The sequence below is a fragment of the Solea solea genome, chromosome 1, assembly GCF_958295425.1.
Source record: "Solea solea chromosome 1, fSolSol10.1, whole genome shotgun sequence".
In the NCBI taxonomy this organism is placed as follows: Eukaryota; Metazoa; Chordata; class Actinopteri; order Pleuronectiformes; family Soleidae; genus Solea; species Solea solea.
This window is the reverse complement of record NC_081134.1, coordinates 8014854-8035195: the sequence shown is the minus strand read 5'-3', so window position 1 is coordinate 8035195 and position 20342 is coordinate 8014854. Positions and strand designations below refer to the sequence as shown.

Genomic DNA, 20342 nt, shown 5'->3' with positions numbered 1-20342 from the left:
TGTCATATTTCTTTTTGTTTTACAACTTCTTGTGTTTCTTTTCGTTTCAGCAAAAGTATGAAGCTCGGACCCATTTTTTGAAAAAGCAAACACGAGTCATTAGGCTGCTGAAACAGCACTCTCATACCACTGCGCCACATCATTCACATGCACATGTTCTTTTTTTTATTGTATTTGATACATTATTGTTTAGTAATGTTTGTCCTATGTGACCATGCAGATGTTGTGCCAGTAATCAGTGAACGTACTAACTGTAGTAACTTGTTGAAACACACTCACTCACTTTACCCAAATCCAAATCATCATAAAGACATCCATGACTATTTTGTGTGCATTTATTACATTTTTCTTTTTTTTTTTAAACTGCTTTAAGCTGTTTTTTAATACATGTTTTATTTTGTCTCTAATGCTCAGCCCTGGAAGATGGGTATGTAGTTGTGAATCTTGGACTTCTGTCTTTGGGTGACACACTCGGCAATCCACACGACGTTCCGACTCTCCTGCTCTTTCAGTCTGATGTACGAATAAAACACGCCGTAGTGGAACTGCTGCAGGAAAGCAAGTGCGTTCAGCTTAACCTGAGGAAAGATGAAAGTTATAGGCCCCCCCTGCTGCACATGAACTCAATTTATGACTTTATTAGACTTCCGTACAGTTATCCTGTTCAGAACCCCCATTGACCTGTCAAAAACATTAACCTTGGAAGTTACTCATTTTGTCAATAAAAGATTAACTTGAAATTAACTCAGGTTCTCATGTTTGAAAATGGCATGGCTTCTGCGGCAGTGGCATCATGTCTGTGTCCGTCACATTCTTTTGAACATGATATCTTGAGAACGTCTTAAGGAAATCCTTTGACATGGAGGACAAGGGTCACGGTGGCTTAATGGAACACATTTTTGGCCTTTTATCTGTTAAATCTGTAAATTAATGTCAGCAACTGTTGAAACTGTTGGTCAGTGGAGGCATGCCACTGCTGGGTGGTGATCGTAGTTTAAATGGAGCCCCTAAAGCGGCTGGTGCTGTCAGGATTTGCACCGTATGCACACAAGATATGGATGGCAAGGTATTGATTTTGTTGGAACGCATCTGTCTGTATTCATGACTGTTGATTTTGTATGTGAGTTTGAAACCCGGCAGCGTTCACTGCTTTATTGAGGTTGTGCACATATGAAGGTGAATGCGCAGGCTGTGTTATGACAGTGTGTGCTCTACATCTTGGCCTGTGTCCAGGGGTTTCCCTGTGGAGGCCCAGTGTCCTGGAATTTCATGCTGAATCAATTTGTTAAATGGACATGTCCGTCTGTAGGAGGCACATATTTGTTTGCTCACTCATTGTCTCCCGCTTTATCATCCACATGATGCCAGTATGTCGCAGGGCGAACATATAGAGCAGGGGTGTCAAACCAGATGGTCCAATCCGGCCCGCAGGATGAATTTGTTACTAAATACTAAAAAAGACACGATATTTTTCAGTTCCAGATAACTGTGACTCAGTGTTCTGTATCGAGACAAATAACCAGTCACTCTCACAGTCACCTATCATCAATTTGGAGTGTCCATTTAGAGTGGAGTTAGAACCTGTGACTTTTGCTGTTATATTTATTTGAAAGTGCTAAACGTCATGTCCAAAACAGTTGTGTGTAGGAACACGTGTGGCTGTCACTGGACCACAGCCTTACTGCTATGCTCTGGCTCGCGGGATAAGATAAGATCCACACTGATGAGCTAACGAAAAGCAACACTCTTGTCTTCACTCGGCGTCGGCCACTTCCATGTTTCTGAAAACTGTCTTTTGCTTTTTATAACATGCTAGAGATAATATAAGATAATATCCTGTGCACACTGTGTGACTTCTGGGCCTCCATACGTTTTAGTAAATGTGACGTTTGACAAAACATTACTTGGAGGCAACCTAAGATGAATGGGACACCATTATTTTACTTGTATTACCTCTTGTTCAAAGAATCTGTCCTCCAAAGTCTTAGAAGCTGATCCTGGCTCTGGGTCATTAAAGATGATGTTGTAGTCCTAAGGGAGGTTAAGGTTAAAGTTAACCACATGTTTGTGAAGTGCAATGACAACGTGGAGACGATCCTGGACTCACTGGGTAACAGTCTGCCACAGCTTTGACCTGCTCGTGGTCTTCGGCTTTGGCCAGCAGTTGCAAACCTTCAGGGTTGAGTTTGCCACACGACGGATAAAGAGCGCTTCTGTCTGTGCCGCTGAGATCTGTCCCGAAGGAGTTGACTGTGATGATGAAGGCCCGTCGGTCTGCCTCAAACTGCGGCAGCCAAACATGTCAGCGTTTTCAGCAAAAACTCCTTTTCAGCATTTGTAAAAACATTCAGCCAAGCAGTGTAAAACAGCACATTACCTCCAGGACCGGACACATGATGTCTTTAGTGGCTCCGCCAATGTTTTTGCAGATGGAGTGGAAGGACTCTAAATATGACTTTCAGGAAACATGGAGGTCAGATCTTATACTTACACATGATTGTCTGTTAAAAAAACAACAAAAGTCCATCACATTTAAACTGTTGTCAAATGAAGCCTCTCTGTGTTTGTCAGTATAGCAGTGTTTACCCGGGGGATTCCTGCACCACACACAGGAAGGGATTTGTTTTACGGCAAGACAGAAGACGGCAGTGGCAATATTGTGCTAATAAAGCAAAAATGGTTAAAGTATGACTGAAATAACAGAAGCGCTCACAAAATAATCAATTGCCCCCTGGGGACAAATTATGTTTTTTGAATTTCAGATTAACTTTTCAGATGAAGGAAGCACAATAGAACAAACAGCGGCTGGATAATAAAATAAACATCAAGAATCTCCAGACTTTATGCGCTCAAGTTCACTCGAGTTCAGCTTTGAACTCATTCAAAGCTTTTACAGCGTATATATATATAGTAAGCTTTAATGTAACCATACCTACATATATATATATATATACATACACTTTGTCTCCATACACTACCCCTTACCCTGATCTTAACCATCACAACTAAATACCCAATCCCCATTTAACCCCAACCTTAACCTCAGCCAGGTCTTCACCTTAAAATGTAGTAATCTACGTTATGGGGATCCCCACAATGTGACTGTGTAAACAGATTTAGGTCCCCACAACATAAGTTATAGCACTCACCTTGTACAGTTTGTTTCTCAGGATCTCAGCCTCCATTTCATCCAGGCTGGACTCGGACACAGCATCCTGGAAGAACTGAGCTACACAAACAACACAGTGGTCTCATCAGCACATGTCACTCTCTCATTTACTGTAACAGAGCTTGGAACATGGACGCCCGTTTGTGCCAGCGAAAGAAAATCCAATCAAAGTGAATGCAAGAGAAACGAGAGATTGAAGAGAAACCGAAACTGAATTATGCCAGCAACAGATTAGAATTTAAGATTGACACAATCACAAGCCATGTAAAGGTCTGGTTTAACATTGTCAGTACATGACTTAAAGGTCCAGTGTGTAAAGTTTAGGTGAAATTATTTCAATCACCTGATTGTATTAATTAATTAGACTCAGGTGTTAATTGTTTCATATTTTCTGTTATTTGTCATTTCAGTCTCTGCAAAAACCAAAAGAAGAGACAATCAATATTGGTATATTCATAACTGATTGTCTTTTGGGAATAAAGGATTATTAGATGGGTGTAAAACTACGAGATACCAAGTGGCGTGTCCACCAGCACAGCTGAGTAGAGCTCAGTCGGGGTGCGGGCGATTCCCACAGCTGCCATTTGGTCAAAAGCGCCCAGTGGGTGACATCGTGGGAGGAGCTCTGACACGTCCCTCTGTTTCAGGGCCCCGGTGATCAACAACACCACATTGTCGATCATGTAGCTGTAGCTATGGCAACACAGAGGACATAGTAAATGGGAAAATAAATCATGTTGCACTGCAGACGTTGACGTAAAATGTACTGAATGGAGAGAGAACAATGAGTGTGCTTATTTATTTGATTATCCATACCTTACATAATCAAGAAAGGTGGAGAGAGGGGGCAAGGCATTGGAGCGCAGGCAGCTGAACTCGGCCACCAGGTTCTCCCTCAGCCGGTTGTCCACCAGAGACACAGTCAGCTCCTCCTCAGATGATGACAGGAGTTTACCATAATCTGTACTCTGCAGGTGCTGCTTCATGTCTGAGAGGAGAGGAGAGGAGAGGAGAGGAGAGGAGATGAGAGGAGAGGAGAGGAGAGGAGAGGGGGAACTAAAATCAGACTTTTTCCACAGCAACTTCCTTTTCAGGTTGCGGTTACAAGTCAGGAAGACCTTAGTCTAAATAAATGAAAACAGTATAAACAAATACATATGTTTATCTTTGCCTCTAACCAAGTTGTTAAATGGACGATACTGTATGTCAAAAAATAACATATGTGACCATGATTTCATCAGAGATTAAGGACACATGTTAAATTCAAATCCTGCCTTCAGTGATAACAATCTTCTTCTTCTTTTTGGCTTATTTGGATTATCTGCCTCCACCCTTGTGTCCTCTTTTCATGTCCTCCTTGACAACATCCATGAACCTTCTCTGTCTCCCTCCTGCCCGGCAGCTCCATCTTCAACACCCCCTGTCCTATATGCTTCACTGATTTGCATTTTGCTTTGTATTATAGGGGTAGTATTTCCCAACCTCAGTTTCCCCTTCAGTTGAGAAATATCTTCATTCGGAGATTTTGTGTGGTGCACTAGAAATTGTTCCAGATGTGGATGTAAGCGCTGGACAATTATGCTGTATGGAGGATACAATCATATACTCAACCAGAGGGAACACGTGGGGCACATATGTCCCTGGCAGCTCTACGCTACATTTGTGGGAGAGTTTCATTAGCACAACTGAAATGTGTTCAAAACTGAACAATAAAAATAAAATAAATAAATAAAAAGTCTTACCCTCAAGTGTATCACACTGGGCCAGATTCTGATAATCCTTTACAGTCAGAATCCCAGCCTTCATCCCTCGAACCAGACCCTCCAGATAACCATGATCCACATTGAAGCTGAGCTCTGCCATGACACCAGATGAGTTACCAGAGAGCCAGACGACACTTTAAAAGTGATGCTGGGATGTTTCTTCTTTATTTATAAAGCGACTTCTGCATTATTCCCCACTGACTAACATCCATGCAGTTATTACTTCATTTTTGATACACAGAAATTCCACGGCTGTGTTTCCTGTCTCAGTTCCTGCACTTAAACACATCCAGGTCCTTAATGCAGGCAGTTTATTTACACTTTTTTTTTTTGGTGTAATAACAGACAGATGTAAAAAAAAAAAAGAAAAAAAAAAAAAGGGTCAAGGACATGTTGTTCTTTAGCTGAGTATTATGCAGGAGGAAAAACACAAAGGAAACATTCAACAGACAAGGTCACAAGCTATGTTTTCAAACAACAACTTTTCCAGTTCCTCTGTCAGTCCTTGGTATGATTTCAAGCTTCTTCTGCTCCTTCTGTGTGATGTTGCTGCATCAGGATGCTACATCTGTCACCACAGCCTCCTTCCCTTCTATTGACCAACATGGTGTGTGATTGACAGCAGGTATCGTCCACTCCATTTTCAAAATAGGTGTTTGTTTTGAAATTGGAAAACTAGCTCCATTTTAGACCAGATTTATTCCAGCCACTTAGTTCTGATCTTCCAGTATCGTACCTGCTATTACGTGCAAGAATTTTGCCTTCATGTTGTTTTATTTACATGCATATAACTATATATGTGAATACCAACATTCCATTTTTAGTGCAGTTATTAGGGTTCGAGCAACAAGGTTGCAAGAACCCTATTGAAATGCAAAAGATTATTAGGGTTCGAGCAACAAGGTTGCAAGAACCCTATTGAAATGCAAAAGATTATTATTATTATTATTATTATTATTCCTAAAAGTAAATCGCATTTTTGAGGCCTTTCCCATACCCCAAAACTCACAGATTTTTGTGACCGCATCAATCCTGGTGTAAATTTACGTCTGAAAGTCGTTCGGGGAAAATGCGTGGAAAATTGGAGGTGGGAGGGGCTAAAAAGTCACGCAAAAAACTTCTATTAGGTCAACTCATGTCGGGTTTAACGTAGGTGAACGAAACTTGGTACACACGTTCATTAGGTGGGAACGGTCAAAAAAGTCGATGACGACTTTCCCGTGAAACCTACAGGAAGTCCGCCATCTTGGGTTGATTGGCCATTTTTGGGCGATTTTGGCGAATTCGCAGCAATGGTATTTGAACTAACTCCTCCTAGAGTTTTCGTGCGATCACCTTCAAACTTGGTGAGGTCCCTGTGGACCAGTTGAGGAGCTCACGGTATCAAAAGTTTTTTCAAATGTCGCACGGCGCACGAGATAGGGGGCGGCAAAGTTCGTGATGATTCTGATGTTTCGCATCAGAAAAAAAAAACTCTTATAACTTTGCGATGGAAGGTCCGATCCGAACCAAACTTGCTATGATTGATGATGGGCCATGGCTGAAGACGTCTATGAAAAAACGGTGAAGTTTGAAAACAGCGCCTCCTTGTGGTGAAAGAAAATACACAAAAAAAAAGTTTTTTTACGATTTGGGGAATAACTTTTACACAGATAATCGTACCGTACTCAAAATTGGTGACAACAGTCAAAACACATGGTAGATGATGCGTGATCAATATGACGACAAATCGTTTAACGGTGTTGCCATGGCAACGACGCAAAGTCGGATTTTTGGGACAAAAAATCAAACTGCTACAACTTCGCGAATCCTGGTCCGATCTGAACCAAACTGGCTAGGATTGATGATAGTCCGGCCCTAAAGACGTCTATATGAAAATATTCAATTTCGAAAACAGCGCCCCCTGGGGACAGCAGACAATATGACAGCTTGTATTTCAATTATCTCCTCCTAGAGCTTTTGTGCGATCACCTTCAAACTTGGTGAGATCAATGTGGACGAGTTGAGCATCAAAAGTTATCAAAAGCTTTTTAAAATATTGTATGGCGTACGAGATAGGGGGCGCCAAAATTGGAGATAATAATCATTTTTCATAACAGACAATGAAACTCTTATAACTTCGCGATGGAAGGTCTGATCCCAACCAAACTTGCTATAGTTGATGATGGTTAGTTGCTGAAGACGACTATGTTGCTGAAACGTTACATTTTGAAAACAGCGCCTCCTGGTGGTGGTAGAAAATTCTAAAAAAACAAACTGTCACAACTTTGCCAATCCTGGTCCGATCTGAACCAAACTTGCAAGGATTGATGACAGTCCGGCCCTGAACACGTCTATATGAAAATATTCATTTTCAAATACAGCGCCCCCTGGTGACAGCAGACAGAATTACATTTATAGTTTTTGATGCTGCTCCAACAGGGATTGTTGTATCCACTTGAAACTTAGTATGTGGGACCCCAGACCCTTCCTCAACATGTCCGTAAAAGGTCACCTGCCTACAGGAAGTGGAACGCCCGAAACAGGAAGTAAAGTCTTACATTGTCCGATTGACACGAAACTAGATATGTGAGTTACTGGACCTTCCCTGAACATGTTTACGGAGACGCCTTTGACCGAACAGGAAGTCGGCCATTTTAAACAGGAAGTGCCCTCTAACGTTGCCGTACGTTGTCCGATCTGCACAAAACCTTATATGTGACACCAGGGACCTGTCCTGAGCATGTCCGTAAAAGGTCACCTCCCTACAGGAAGTGGAACGCCCGAAACAGGAAGTAAAGTCTTACATTGTCCGATCTGAACAAAACTTGATATGTAAGACAAGGGAACTTCCCTGAACACGTTTACGGAGACGAACAGGAAGTTGGCCATTTTAAACAGGAAGTGCCCTCTAACTTTGCCGTACGTTGTCCGATTTGCACGAAACCTTTTATGTGACACCAGGGACCTGTCCTGAGCATGTCTGCAAGAGATGACCTCCCAACAGGAAGTGGAATGCCCGAAACAGGATGTAAACTCTAAGATTGTCCGATCTGAACAAAACTTGATATGTAAGACAAGGGAAGTTCCCTGAACACGTTTACGTACACGCACTTGACCGAACAGGAAGTCTGCCATTTTAAACAGGAAGTGCCCTATAACTTTGCCATACGTTGCCCGATCCCCCCAAAATTTGGATCGACATGCGCGGGGACGCCGCTGAAAATAACTAGTACTGTAAATAACTAGTACTGAAAATAACTAGTACTGAAAATAACTAGTACCGCGCGCGGTGAATGAACGGGTGAGAGCGCGAGGCACGCGGGGAGCCGTGGCACACGGCGACCCGCGTGGGTCGGCTCGAACCCGTTCAGAACCGCGCGCGGTACTAGTTATTTTCAGTACTAGTTATTATTATTATTATTATTATTCCTAAAAGTAAATCGCATTTTTGAGGCCTTTCCCATACCCCAAAACTCACAGATTTTTGTGACCGCATCAATCCTGGTGTAAATTTACGTCTGAAAGTCGTTCGGGGAAAATGCGTGGAAAATTGGAAGTGGGAGGGGCTAAAAAGTCACGCAAAAAACTTCTATTAGGTCAACTCATGTCGGGTTTAACGTATGTGAACGAAACTTGGTACATACGTTCATTAGGTGGGGACGGTCAAAAAAGTCGATGACGACTTTCCCGTGAAACCTACAGGAAATCCACCATCTTGGGTTGATTGGCGATTTTTTGGCGATTTTGGCGAATTCGCAGCAATGGTATTTGAACTAACTCCTCCTAGAGTTTTCGTGCGATCACCTTCAAACTTGGTGAGGTCCCTGTGGACCAGTTGAGGAGCTCACGGTATCAAAAGTTTTTTCAAATGTCGCATGGCGCACGAGATAGGGGGCGGCAAAGTTCGTGATGATTCTGATGTTTCGCATCAGAAAAACAAAACTCTTATAACTTTGCGATGGAAGGTCCGATCCGAACCAAACTTGCTATGATTGATGATGGGCCATGGCTGAAGACGTCTATGAGAAAACGGTGAAGTTTGAAAACAGCGCCTCCTTGTGGTGAAAGAAAATACACCAAAAAAAAGTTTTTTTACGATTTCGGGAATAACTTTTACACAGATAATCGTACCGCACTCAAAATTGGTGACAACAGTCAAAACACATGGTAGATGATGCGTGATCAATATGACGACAAATCGTTTAACGGTGTTGCCATGGCAACGACGCAAAGTCGGATTTTTGGGACAAAAATTCAAACTGCTACAACTTCGTGAATCCTGGTCCGATCTGAACCAAACTTGCTAGGATTGATGATAGTCCGGCCCTAAAGACGTCTATATGAAAATATTAAATTTCGAAAACAGCGCCTCCTGGTCACAGCAGACAGTATGACAGCTTGTATTTCAATTATCTCCTCCTAGAGCTTTTGTGCGATCACCTTCAAACTTGGTGAGATCAATGTGGACGAGTTGAGCATCAAAAGTTATCAAAAGCTTATTAAAATATTGTATGGCGTACGAGATAGGGGGCGCCAAAATTGGAGATAATAATAATTTTTCATAACAGACAATGAAACTCTTATAACTTCGCGATGGAAGGTCTGATCCCAACCAAACTTGCTATAGTTGATGATGGTTAGTTGCTGAAGACGACTATGTTGCTGAAACGGTACATTTTGAAAACAGCGCCTCCTGGTGGTGGTAGAAAATTCTAAAAAAACAAACTGTTACAACTTTGCCAATCCTGGTCCGATCTGAACCAAACTTGCAAGGATTGATGACAGTCCGGCCCTGAACACGTCTATATGAAAATATTCATTTTCAAATACAGCGCCCCCTGGTGACAGCAGACAGAATTACATTTATAGTTTTTGATGCTGCTCCAACAGGGATTGTTGTATCCACTTGAAACTTAGTATGTGGGACCCCAGACCCTTCCTCAACATGTCCGTAAAAGGTCACCTCCCTACAGGAAGTGGAACGCCCAAAACAGGAAGTAAAGTCTTACATTGTCCGATTGACACGAAACTGGATATGTGAGTTACGGGACCTTCCCTGAACATGTTTCCGGAGACGCCGTTGACTGAACAGGAAGTCGGCCATTTTAAACAGGAAGTTCCCTCTAACTTTGCTGTACGTTGTCCGATCTGCACAAAACCTTATATGTGACACCAGGGACCTGTCCTGAGCATGTCCGTAAAAGGTCACCTCCCTACAGGAAGTGGAACGCCCGAAACAGGAAGTAAAGTCTTACATTGTCCGATTGACACAAAACTAGATATGTGAGCTACGGGACCTTCCCTGAACATGTTTACGGAGACCAACAGGAAGTCGGCCATTTTAAACAGGAAGTGCCCTCTAACTTTGCCGTACGTTGTCCGATTTGCACAAAACCTAATATGTGACACCAGGGACCTGTCCTGAGCATGTCCGTAAAAGGTCACCTCCCTACAGGAAGTGTAACACCCGAAACAGGAAGTAAAGTCTTACATTGTCCGATTGACACAAAACTAGATATGTGAGTTACGGGACCTTCCCTGAACATGTTTCCAGAGACGAACAGGAAGTTGGCCATTTTAAACAGGAAGTGCCCTATAACTTTGCCATACGTTGCCGATCCCCCCCGAAATTTGGATCGACATGTGCGGGGACGCCGCTGAAAATAACTAGTACTGAAAATAACTAGTACCGCGCGCGGTGAATGAACGGGTGAGAGCGCGAGGCACGCGGGGAGCCGTGGCACACGGCGACCCGCGTGGGTCGGCTCGAACCCGTTCAGAACCGCGCGCGGTACTAGTTATTTTCATTTGAGTTATAATTGGTGTGGTTCAGTTTTCAAGAACATTCTTTGTTTGTGTTGAGGAGCTCAACCTCAAATATAAATGATCAAACTCAGTTTGTACAAGCATTTTGTAAAATGGAATTTAATTTGTTTTGCTTACAGACAAATGCAGTTTTTTAATTTTTACTACTTCTCACAAGATGCCGCTACTCTGTCCAATTCATTATTATAGCCCAGAATAATCCTTTCTCAGGGTGCACTATTTGGGGAGAAGAACAATATGTATGTTTACATTTGTTTTCATTAATGTTTACTTATATTCACTGACCTCTTGACGTTTAAATAATTGTTAATAATAACAATAATTATAATCTACGTATAACTTGCACATCGTATACAAGTTGGAAAAGTGTGAAATAAATAGACGTTGTGAACATTAAATATCGTGTTACAATGACAAAAAAACTTTAATTATCACATTATTTAATGTATTCCTTTCACACACACATACATGAGTTTGACACCACTGCCTTGTGGTATCTTTTATTTACTGAAGATTTTCCATAATCAAGTGCCGCTTGCATGCAATTGCAATTGGAATTGTGTTACTAAATTTAGGTGTCATTTAAGTGTACATGATGAAGCACGTGTTCAAAGAATAATCATATTTAAGCTTTTTGCAGTAATACGAGACTCTTCTCTGTCCAACACCCCCTCATGTTCACGGCTTTGGGGAACATATGGTAGTTATTTACAGCTCACTGTACCACATACTGTGCACCACATGTTGTAACATTGCTTGGGTACGATTCAAGAAATGCTTTACCTTTACATGCTCGCAGTTTAAAACACACCACCACCACGTGCCTGATGGTTTTTATTTATGTGCTTTCCACAAAATCATGAAAGAAACATATTTGTTTGGACACTTTCTACCTTCGTTTTCTACCTGCGTTCCTTTGCTTTGTTTTGACCCGTGTCTGTTTATAATAATTCTATTTTCATGCCATTTGTCTTTTTCCATGAAACTTTGTAGATGGATGGGTCCCAAGGGAGCATTGGGTCATGTGTGTCAGTTCCTTTTCCTCTTATAAATTCTGCATCTACTGAAGAAGAAGAAGAAGAAGACCACCACAGTGGTGCTCAATGACAAAGAAGAAGCCAGGCATTTGCACATACATCACATGTATGAATACTGACCGTGTCTTGTGTTTTCACCTAAACTCTTTTCATGTTTCTGTTTTGTTTCTTGTTTTCTCAGCATTTTCTGCAGCCACATGCCAAATCAAAAATAACTGTGCCCCTAAAAGAGGGGTGATTCAGTCTCCTGATTTCACAGCACGTTTACTTGAATAGTACATTTCTTACATAAAATGTAAAATAATATACACACATATAGGTCATTTCTTTCTATATTAAACTGAAAAAATGAAGCTGCTTTATGTTAAGGATGAACTTGGGATGAAGAATGATAAAGAAAAGAATAAAACACATGGATATTACGGGCTTCTAAAGTATTTATTTAACAGCACAACATTTGAACTATAACTTTGTTCATAAAGCTACACAAAGTAAGATACTGTATAATGATAATAATAGAACAATAATTAGAAAATCTTCATTTTTTGGATCGCAGAGCAACTTCTCTCTCTCAGGCTCAACTCAAAGGGAGACACAGAAAAGTATATTTCACCAGCAGGATTTCTAAAGAATGAGGTATTCAAAAGCAGCAGCATTGTGCAGAAAACACGCGGGGGAACAACTCCTCCTGTTACACCTGCAAACAATATGTTGTAAGCATTTCTGTGTGTGTGTTTTAGTTCTTTTTTTATATATAGAAATATTTAAGCCAGACAGAAGTCCATTGTCATCAGTTTATTCAATTCACATCTGCCTCTCTTTCACGCGCAGTGATGTGGACGCCGCCAAAAACAGGAAGAACCCTCACCTTTCACCTCAGACTTTTTGTTTATGTTCCTAATTCTCACTGAACTGTGATCATACGGCCTGAACTGCACTGGTGCTGCGAAAAGAGACAAACCCACACATGCCACTGGGCAGCACATTTTTTGGAATTGTCCCCAGTATAAAACACCAATATAATGCTATCAATGATGTGTTGTGGTGTCTTCACATGGCAAAATGTATTTGTGTGTGGGACATCTATGCCCTCTTTAAGCACAGGTGGCTCATCCTCCAGCAGTGGCAGACGCTGTTGAAGAGTCGACACCGACAGGAGGCACAGGGGTCGCAGCACGGCACGCGGCTGGAGCAGCTGTCCATCAGGTGGCCACAGCGACGAGCCGGGTTCACGGAGTCGGACCTGCGCTTCTGCAGTGATCACAACAAACACAGCGCTTGTGGGAAATAAAAGAAGTAGGTAAAATGCCTGTTGACCCTTTGACTCTACGGTGAGTAAAATAAACACAATTTAACCACAGAGAGATAAAGTTTATAGCATCACTAATGTGTTTACACACAACGGGTCAATTTACCATGTAATGGTCCTGGTGAAGAGCCCACAAAAGATTATTGTGACTCCTCCGCCTCAGCTCCACAATTATTGCTTTTCTGATAGTTTAACAGCCTGGAATGTGAAGGTTTTAGCTCACTCTCACTGCTCGGCTCTCGTCAGAGACATAATAACCCTGGTTTTAGCCTCTTTACTGCGGCTTCCAGGGTTAGAATTCATTTGAAAGGTTCTTTTAATCATTGAAAAGTCAATTAACACAGTCTGGCAATCTTAGGTCACAGTGTGATCCTGATCGTAAAATCCTGTGAGAAGTGAGAGCCCCTGAGATCCTGGAACTCTTTTAAATTAAAACTTTAAACATACTTGAATTGGTCTGCATTTTCCAAAATGTATACATATGTAGTTTTTATTATTTGTCGTGCTTTTTTATTTTATTAGCATGTATTTGTGAAGCACTTTGTAACTTTTATTTGAAAACTCTTAAACAACTTTACAGGGTCAAGCCGAGGACACAGTAAAAGTCTTTTAAAGACCCACGAGAATGCAGTTCGTAAAGGCCCAAAGGTTTTTTTCTTTTTCTTTTGTCTCGAAACATTTAGAAAATGTGTTTGTCTCTCGCCGACATCTGCTGAATGCTTTGTGTGATCCTCCTCTGCTGCACGTCCTTGACAACTCTACAATAACTGTTTGTTTGGATGTGGATAAAGAGTTTGACAAAGTGGAGCGGGATTATCTGTGATTGTTTCAATAAGACATGTAGCTTTGGTCAGATGTTTATCTTGGAGGTCTCTTTGTTCTGTTACTCACCCAAAGCTGAGGTGTTCACAATGTTTCTCGTTTCCGAGGCCTACACTGTTTTCTCACTCTGCTTTTACGAGTGCTTGACGTTCTTGTGAGCGATTTAAAAAGGGATCGTTTTCGACCCTCTATCAGATGTTTAACATACAGATATATTTTATTATTTTATTATTTCCCGCTTTATGCCGAGCAAAATGAGAAGTGTTAAATGTTTGGTGTTGGTGACATTTTAGCAAAAGAAGATACCTGTATACCTGTGGCTAGATTAAACACAGAATAATAAAATAATAATAATTATACTTTAGGTCATATATACAGTATATATCAAATGTTTAACGTTTTATTACAGTTGTCCATGTTATTATTGAGTTAATTTTAATTAATTGACTTAATTTTTATTTCATTTTGCATCATAAAAGTTTATTTTTTTATTGCCGACCATAACGTTGCGTATCACAGCACACACTTTTACTTTGAAATTCTGCGACATATGAATATGGTTGATTTTAAGTGAATTTCCCACCTACGTGAACTTGTCACCCTTTTACTCTCAATGAAAAAAAAATGGAACGTCTCAAATTCTAATGTTAAAACGAAGTGTCTTTTCAACACTAAAGGTGTTAATTCACCACACGCTTTTAATCATACGCACACACACTGATGGAAGCCACAGTATCTTTCAAGGAATCTGCTGATTTGGATTTAAATTTAAAGACCAGACAAGAGAGCAAGAACAAAAAGAATAAGTCAAGTTATATTTAAGTTAAAGCATAGTCCATAATCTTTTGGGGTGGAGCTCTGGCGTTTTGTGGGTTTACGTTTAAAGACAGTTTAACAACAACAAAGAAAACTTACAGGAATTCGATTTTCCTTTGATGAAGAAATCTTTTGCCTTGCAAACAGTCGTCTGGATTTTGCTGGGCTCAAAACTGAGGATGAAAAGAAAGGAATAGTTTGTGTTAACTTTTAATAAACCAACAGTCAGAACAATTATGTCAGAGCGTGTTCCCTGTAGAACACAGTTCAGGGTTTTATTAAACCTTCACCGCACTCTATTTAAAGTTGAGGCCAATACATATGAAGGAGGAACTGCAAACAGGACTCGCTCAGGAAGAGAATTAAAAATGCAGGAAATCCTTTTTTCGCTGATGGCTGTTCTGGATTTGGATTAAGGGAATCTCCCTGTGTGGTGCCTGGAATATCTATCTTCACACTCAGGAGACACCTTGATTGGATTTTCATTCTCCTTTAAATTGTGATTTTTCCGCTTGCAGAAGCTCACAGCTACAGTACATGAGGATAACTTCAAACATGTGCAGATAAAAGCAATGTATGCAAGCATGACCGTGACCCACTCTACATGCTCCTGACCGCTCCATACTCAATCATGGAGTTGACGTTTGAGAATTTGGATTTATAGGCGCCGTGGCTGACGTTGGTCACTTTCAACACCACAGTCTGCCTGTATTGCATTTATAGAAGGTTTGCATTTAAAAAGTAGGAATACAATTCATGTGAATGAGAGAGGTGAATGAATCCAGATTGTTTTAGGGAAAAAAGGAGGAACTACATGTCATTTATTTACAGAAATAAACAAAACCAAGCCACAGGAAGAAAAAAAAAAAAACACAACTAAAGGGGCAGATATTTGAAATTACAGTGGGCCTTTTGCACAGCAGCCATTTTAACATATACTTGAATGGACCAAGTATAATTGAATGCTGACACTTTTGTCATGGGGTCAGCTCCTGTCCTTTATCTTGTTTAAGTTCTTGTTTTCCTGTGTTCCTGTGTAGTTTGTTTCAGGTGGGTGGGCGGGCGGGCGGGTGTGGGCGGGGCTTCTGAGCCACTCACCTGTAACTCATCTCCTCGTTTACTTCTGCTCTTTAGGACTCTGGTTTCTGGATCCACAGTCGCCCGTGTGCCATGTCTTCTCTGTGTGGTCCTTGGACTCAGAGCTCAGCCTGCAAGCCGGCCAGCCTCTGGCCCCTTAATTGTGTTTTTTTTCTGTTCAGCTTGGTTTTGTTTATATTTTAGTTTTTCCCCCGAAAACAATTATCCTTATCCTCTTTAATCATCACAACCTTAGGTGAAGGGAAGAACATGTTGTGGAAAAAAAATTTCTTTTTCAACCTAAGTAATTCAACCTTGGTTCATAATGATGAATGTTTCCACTGAAATAATGGAACTTACTATACATACTTTTATACACAGGGTTTTTCCTTTTAAAAAATTGCAGTTTGACTCATGTTGACAGCATTTCTGCTTTTGAGTAATTCATCTCAGACCTTTCAGAAGGATGATGATGCCGGAACAGTGTAACAAAACACCATAACCTGCGGCCAACACACTTTATGCCTAAAGTAACACCACACTTACAGCCTGTCAGCACCACAACAACATTCATGCAACACACACATTTTTCCCAGCTCAGTCTCACGTCAGTCACAAAGAATATCCACGTGTCTGAATATTTCCATGCCTATAGTTCTGCCATACCCAAAAAAACCTGATTCAATTATTTCCTGCAAATCATTTTTGTGGTCTGATCTAAAATCTTAAAAACATGTGGGTTCCACAACTGTCCTGGTTGGTTATAAGAAACAGAAACAGAGGTCTTCTTATGTTTCAGTCCAATGTTTTGTCCGTCCCTTCATCTCAAGCTGCTCTTTTTCCTTAGTCCCTCCTTAACCAAGTCACACTCCAGGACTTTGTCACTTCAAATTGGAAACACGTGTCACAATAAGCTGTTGATAACTAGGGCGGCAACTAACAACTATTTTCCCAATTAATTAAACCAGACAATAAGTAAAACAATAAAGTGATCACTGTTTTTCTGTGTGTGTAATGTTTACACTACAGCATACAGAATCCTTTATTACTGTATATTATCAACACAGAATTTGCTCTCGCTGCAACAAAAATAGTTTATAAAACACACATTATTTAAGTTTCTTCCTTAGTTTGTGTGACGTGACAAACTCCAGCCTAGTATGTGAAATATGATAGATCCATTAAACCTGTCCAGGTGAACATCATCTGCTGTGATGTCTGTTTTGAACCACGTCGGTCTGTTCCCAAACACAACAATGCCACGTTAATATTCAACGCATTAAGCTGTGTGATAGTTTTTACACCGTCTAAGTGTGTCGGTCAGTGTTTCAATGAAAACAAACGTGATTTAGCAGAAACGCTAAGAAAGTAAGTAACGACAGTGGACACTGCACTCTCGCTTTCCGGCCAACATCCTGGAGCTAATCTTTGACCAGATGTGTACATTTCATCTGTTTCTTTGCAAAAACCAAAACACTCAACCGGCTGATATTTCATCCGCTGTCCCGCTGATGCTGAGGCCCTCACTCACACTTTGATCATCCACTGCTTTTTCTGTGGGGGGGGGGACCCCACTCTGATTAATAATCATCAGCTATGTTTGCATCAAGAGTCCTCAGATGTGGTTTCAGTGATTTTTATCTGTTCTGGAGAAGAGACCCCAGCAGACACGACATTCACTTGCTATTTCCTCAGCTTTTTGACTATTTTTTTTTTTTTTACTTTATCAACATCTCACTTGAGTCACTGTTGCCTTGCAACAAACACACCCCTGGTTCGCGACCCAGTCTGAACGAGGACCTTTCTGTATGGCGTTTGCATTTGTGTGCGTGGGTTTCCACACAGAGGTTAAAACACTGACCGTATGGTGTTAGTGTGAGATTGAGTGGTTGTTTGTCTCTATGTGGTCCTGTGATGAACGGGTGACCTGTCCAGTGTGAACCCACCTTTCACCCTGTGTCAGTGACCGTCATGTGGAGGACAAAGTTGTAGACAATGAGACAACACTTTTAACTCGCACCTTGCCACATCACAGGGTCCATCACAGGGTCACAAAGAGACAAACAACCATCCACTCTCACAATTTAGAGTGTCCAATTTAGCTGATCCACAAACCTGCATGTTTGTGGACTGTGGGAGGAAACTGGAGAAGCCGGAGAAAACCCACGCACACACGGGGAGAAAATGCAAACTCACTTTCTGTGCGGAAAGACATAGAACCTGGGTCTTCTGACTTTTGTGGTCTGCATAAAAATGACCACCAAGGCTTTTAATTAACAAAGCAATTGCAGAATGTTTGCTGTAACCATTTCAGACGGAATAAAACTTTTGTTTAAATCAGCCACATTTTCTGGAGAAAGGTTTAATGTACATTTGCGTGAATTGTTCCAATTTTAATCTAAAACAACTTTATTTCTTTCTTTAAAAACTAAAATGACCACATATGCAAATCAAATCAAATCAAATCAAATCACTTTTATTGTCATTAAGCTGTACATACAACAAGTAGTGCAACAAAAAGAGAGAGCGTTTCCCAGGGATCCAAAGATTTAAATATTTAAATACACATTTACACAAATCAAGATTGACAATGTTATTATCACAAAAGTGTATTTTTCGAACCACAAAATCAGCTGTGAAGCTCAAATAAATCACGTTCAAGCAAAGATGGCATTGCAGCTTTGAGAAAAAGCAGACACATATTGGATCGTGATTCACTTTATATTATTTTACTGTTACTGGAGTAACGTGTGTAAAAGTTATTTGCAAAAAGAACAATCATCGTTTTAGATCATGTAAGGTTTAGGGAGCACAAAAAAATGCTGTTTTGGGGATCGGGTTAAATGTAAAATGGCACAAATAATGTAAAAAGTAAAAAAGTAATATTCTAAACATGTCTTGTGACAAGAAGGGAGGTTATAATTTAGGAGGGAAATTAAACATAAAAAACGTATTGTGTATAGGATAGTTTTTAAGTAGATGAGTGGGGTTTATGTTAAGGGGCTGATTTATAGATTTATTATTGATGGTTTATGTTCAAAATCAATAAATAAATGTAATTTTTTTTTCTTTGTCATTTTACCATAACTCATGTATTTAAACGCATGCCGGCCAACTAGTTACAAACAAACATTAAACATTAAACATTATTTAACAACACTTTACTGGTGTATGTATGTGTGTACTCATGTGTACTCCCTCATAACATCAACCTGCAATAAATAAATAATAAATAAATAATAAATAAATGCTACTGCTAATAATAACAGTGTGAATTATGGTGGTAGCAAATGCTGCAAGTGCAAATTTAGCACACGGAATATTGTGTGGCATGTATTTTGAGCTCTGTGCTCCAGAGTAAAGAGGGTGAGGACAGACAGAGACACAGGGACAATGTCCATATATAGATATACGTATATGAACACACACACAGTCTTCCTCTAAACATTCCAGTGAATCCATTCAGCTCTTTGTTTATTTTTTGCATTGCAGATATTCCTCAAAGGCCCACAGCCAAACCAAATGTAAATAAAAATAAAACATATACTGGGAAAATAACAAAGGATGTGTTAAATGAGAGCTCCTCACCTGCGCTGTTGTCTGTGTTCCTCTCGTTCTGCTTGGTGTCCTCTGCCCAGGACAGCGGGAGGCTGAGCAGGAAGAAGCACAACAAGTGTTTGCCGCTGATTTTCATTCTAAATCAATCTGTTGATGACATGAAAGGGAAAAAAGAAAAAAGATAAAATATATATATATACGTATATATCACGTCCTCTTTCTGCTACAAACGCTCACTTTACTTTCTTTATATTTCTCTGCCGTTGCTCTGGGAGGCTGCCACGCGCCGCCCCCGCATGACGCTCTCGAGACGCGGTAGGAGATGAACGTCGGTTGCCGTGGCAACAGACAACTTACTCGAAAATGGGGGAGGAAATTATTGTGAAAACACAATTTTTTTTAGGTTGCCTAAATGTCCACGACAGTGAACCCAGAGCTGCTTCAGATGTTGGTTTTATGTTTGTTATTGTGATTTCTTCTTCTTTAGTTTAGTTTAACTTCACCTGTCCCCCAAAACTGTTTGCAAAATGTGCACGTTTATTTACATCTGCCTGTTGCCCCTTGACCCTTTATTTGTGCATGAAACACAATTAACAAAAAAACTATTACATAATACATTCACAGAATGAAACACAACCAAGCCTTGAACAAACCAAGGGAAAAGGTTTTTCTTTGCGTATTACAATATTACAAACGAGAGCAGTATTTATTTTTGAAATAATAAATAAATAAATAAATAAATAAAATACAACTTGCAAATAAGTGGAAAGGAACGAAATAACAATGAGAAATGATAATTAATAATGTTGTGAATTATTATAATAACAATCATCATTACTGTCATAGAAATAATAATACATGCAGGAGACAGTTTAAGGGATTCTGAGGGTCGTAAATTTGAAGAGTCTTTGGAAGGAAGAAGAAGGTCATTTGAAAACTTCTGGCTCTAAATTTTGTGTTGAAGACCCAGAAAATGAAGGTCA

At 40.4% G+C, this 20342-nt stretch overlaps 3 protein-coding genes across 6 annotated transcripts in view; 1 reads left to right on the top strand and 2 right to left on the bottom strand.

The window, feature by feature from the left end:
* LOC131460537 (uncharacterized) overlaps positions 1–422 on the top strand; it is a 40263-nt gene extending 39841 nt beyond the window's left edge. For all 3 annotated transcript variants that reach the window (XM_058631152.1, XM_058631144.1, XM_058631136.1), the window contains one exon: positions 51–422. In XM_058631152.1, the coding sequence (XP_058487135.1) occupies positions 51–61 (11 nt within the window). In that variant the 3' untranslated portion in view covers positions 62–422. The remainder of the gene's footprint in view (positions 1–50) is intronic.
* On the bottom strand, positions 318–5167 carry LOC131460556 (V-type proton ATPase subunit d 1-like). Its single transcript, XM_058631164.1, has 8 exons — positions 4912–5167; positions 3986–4157; positions 3684–3862; positions 3150–3229; positions 2378–2455; positions 2108–2284; positions 1954–2031; positions 318–578 (listed from the first exon to the last, which is right to left on the bottom strand). Exons 1-8 carry the CDS (start codon positions 5030–5032, stop codon positions 411–413), a joined length of 1053 nt encoding a protein of 350 aa, XP_058487147.1. The 5' UTR covers positions 5033–5167; the 3' UTR covers positions 318–410.
* A 6855-nt stretch (positions 5168–12022) lies between these two features.
* asip2b (agouti signaling protein, nonagouti homolog (mouse) 2b) lies at positions 12023–19617 on the bottom strand. 2 transcript variants are annotated; one of them, XM_058631263.1, is made up of 4 exons: positions 19597–19617; positions 19390–19506; positions 14824–14897; positions 12023–13028 (listed from the first exon to the last, which is right to left on the bottom strand). In XM_058631263.1, exons 2-4 carry the CDS (start codon positions 19493–19495, stop codon positions 12861–12863), a joined length of 348 nt encoding a protein of 115 aa, XP_058487246.1. In that variant the 5' UTR covers positions 19496–19506; positions 19597–19617; the 3' UTR covers positions 12023–12860. The 2 variants fall into 2 exon arrangements, with proteins under 2 accessions (XP_058487246.1, XP_058487240.1); XM_058631257.1 differs by lacking the exon at positions 19597–19617 and having other exon boundaries at positions 19390–19588.
* Between the last annotated feature and the right edge of the window lie 725 nt (positions 19618–20342).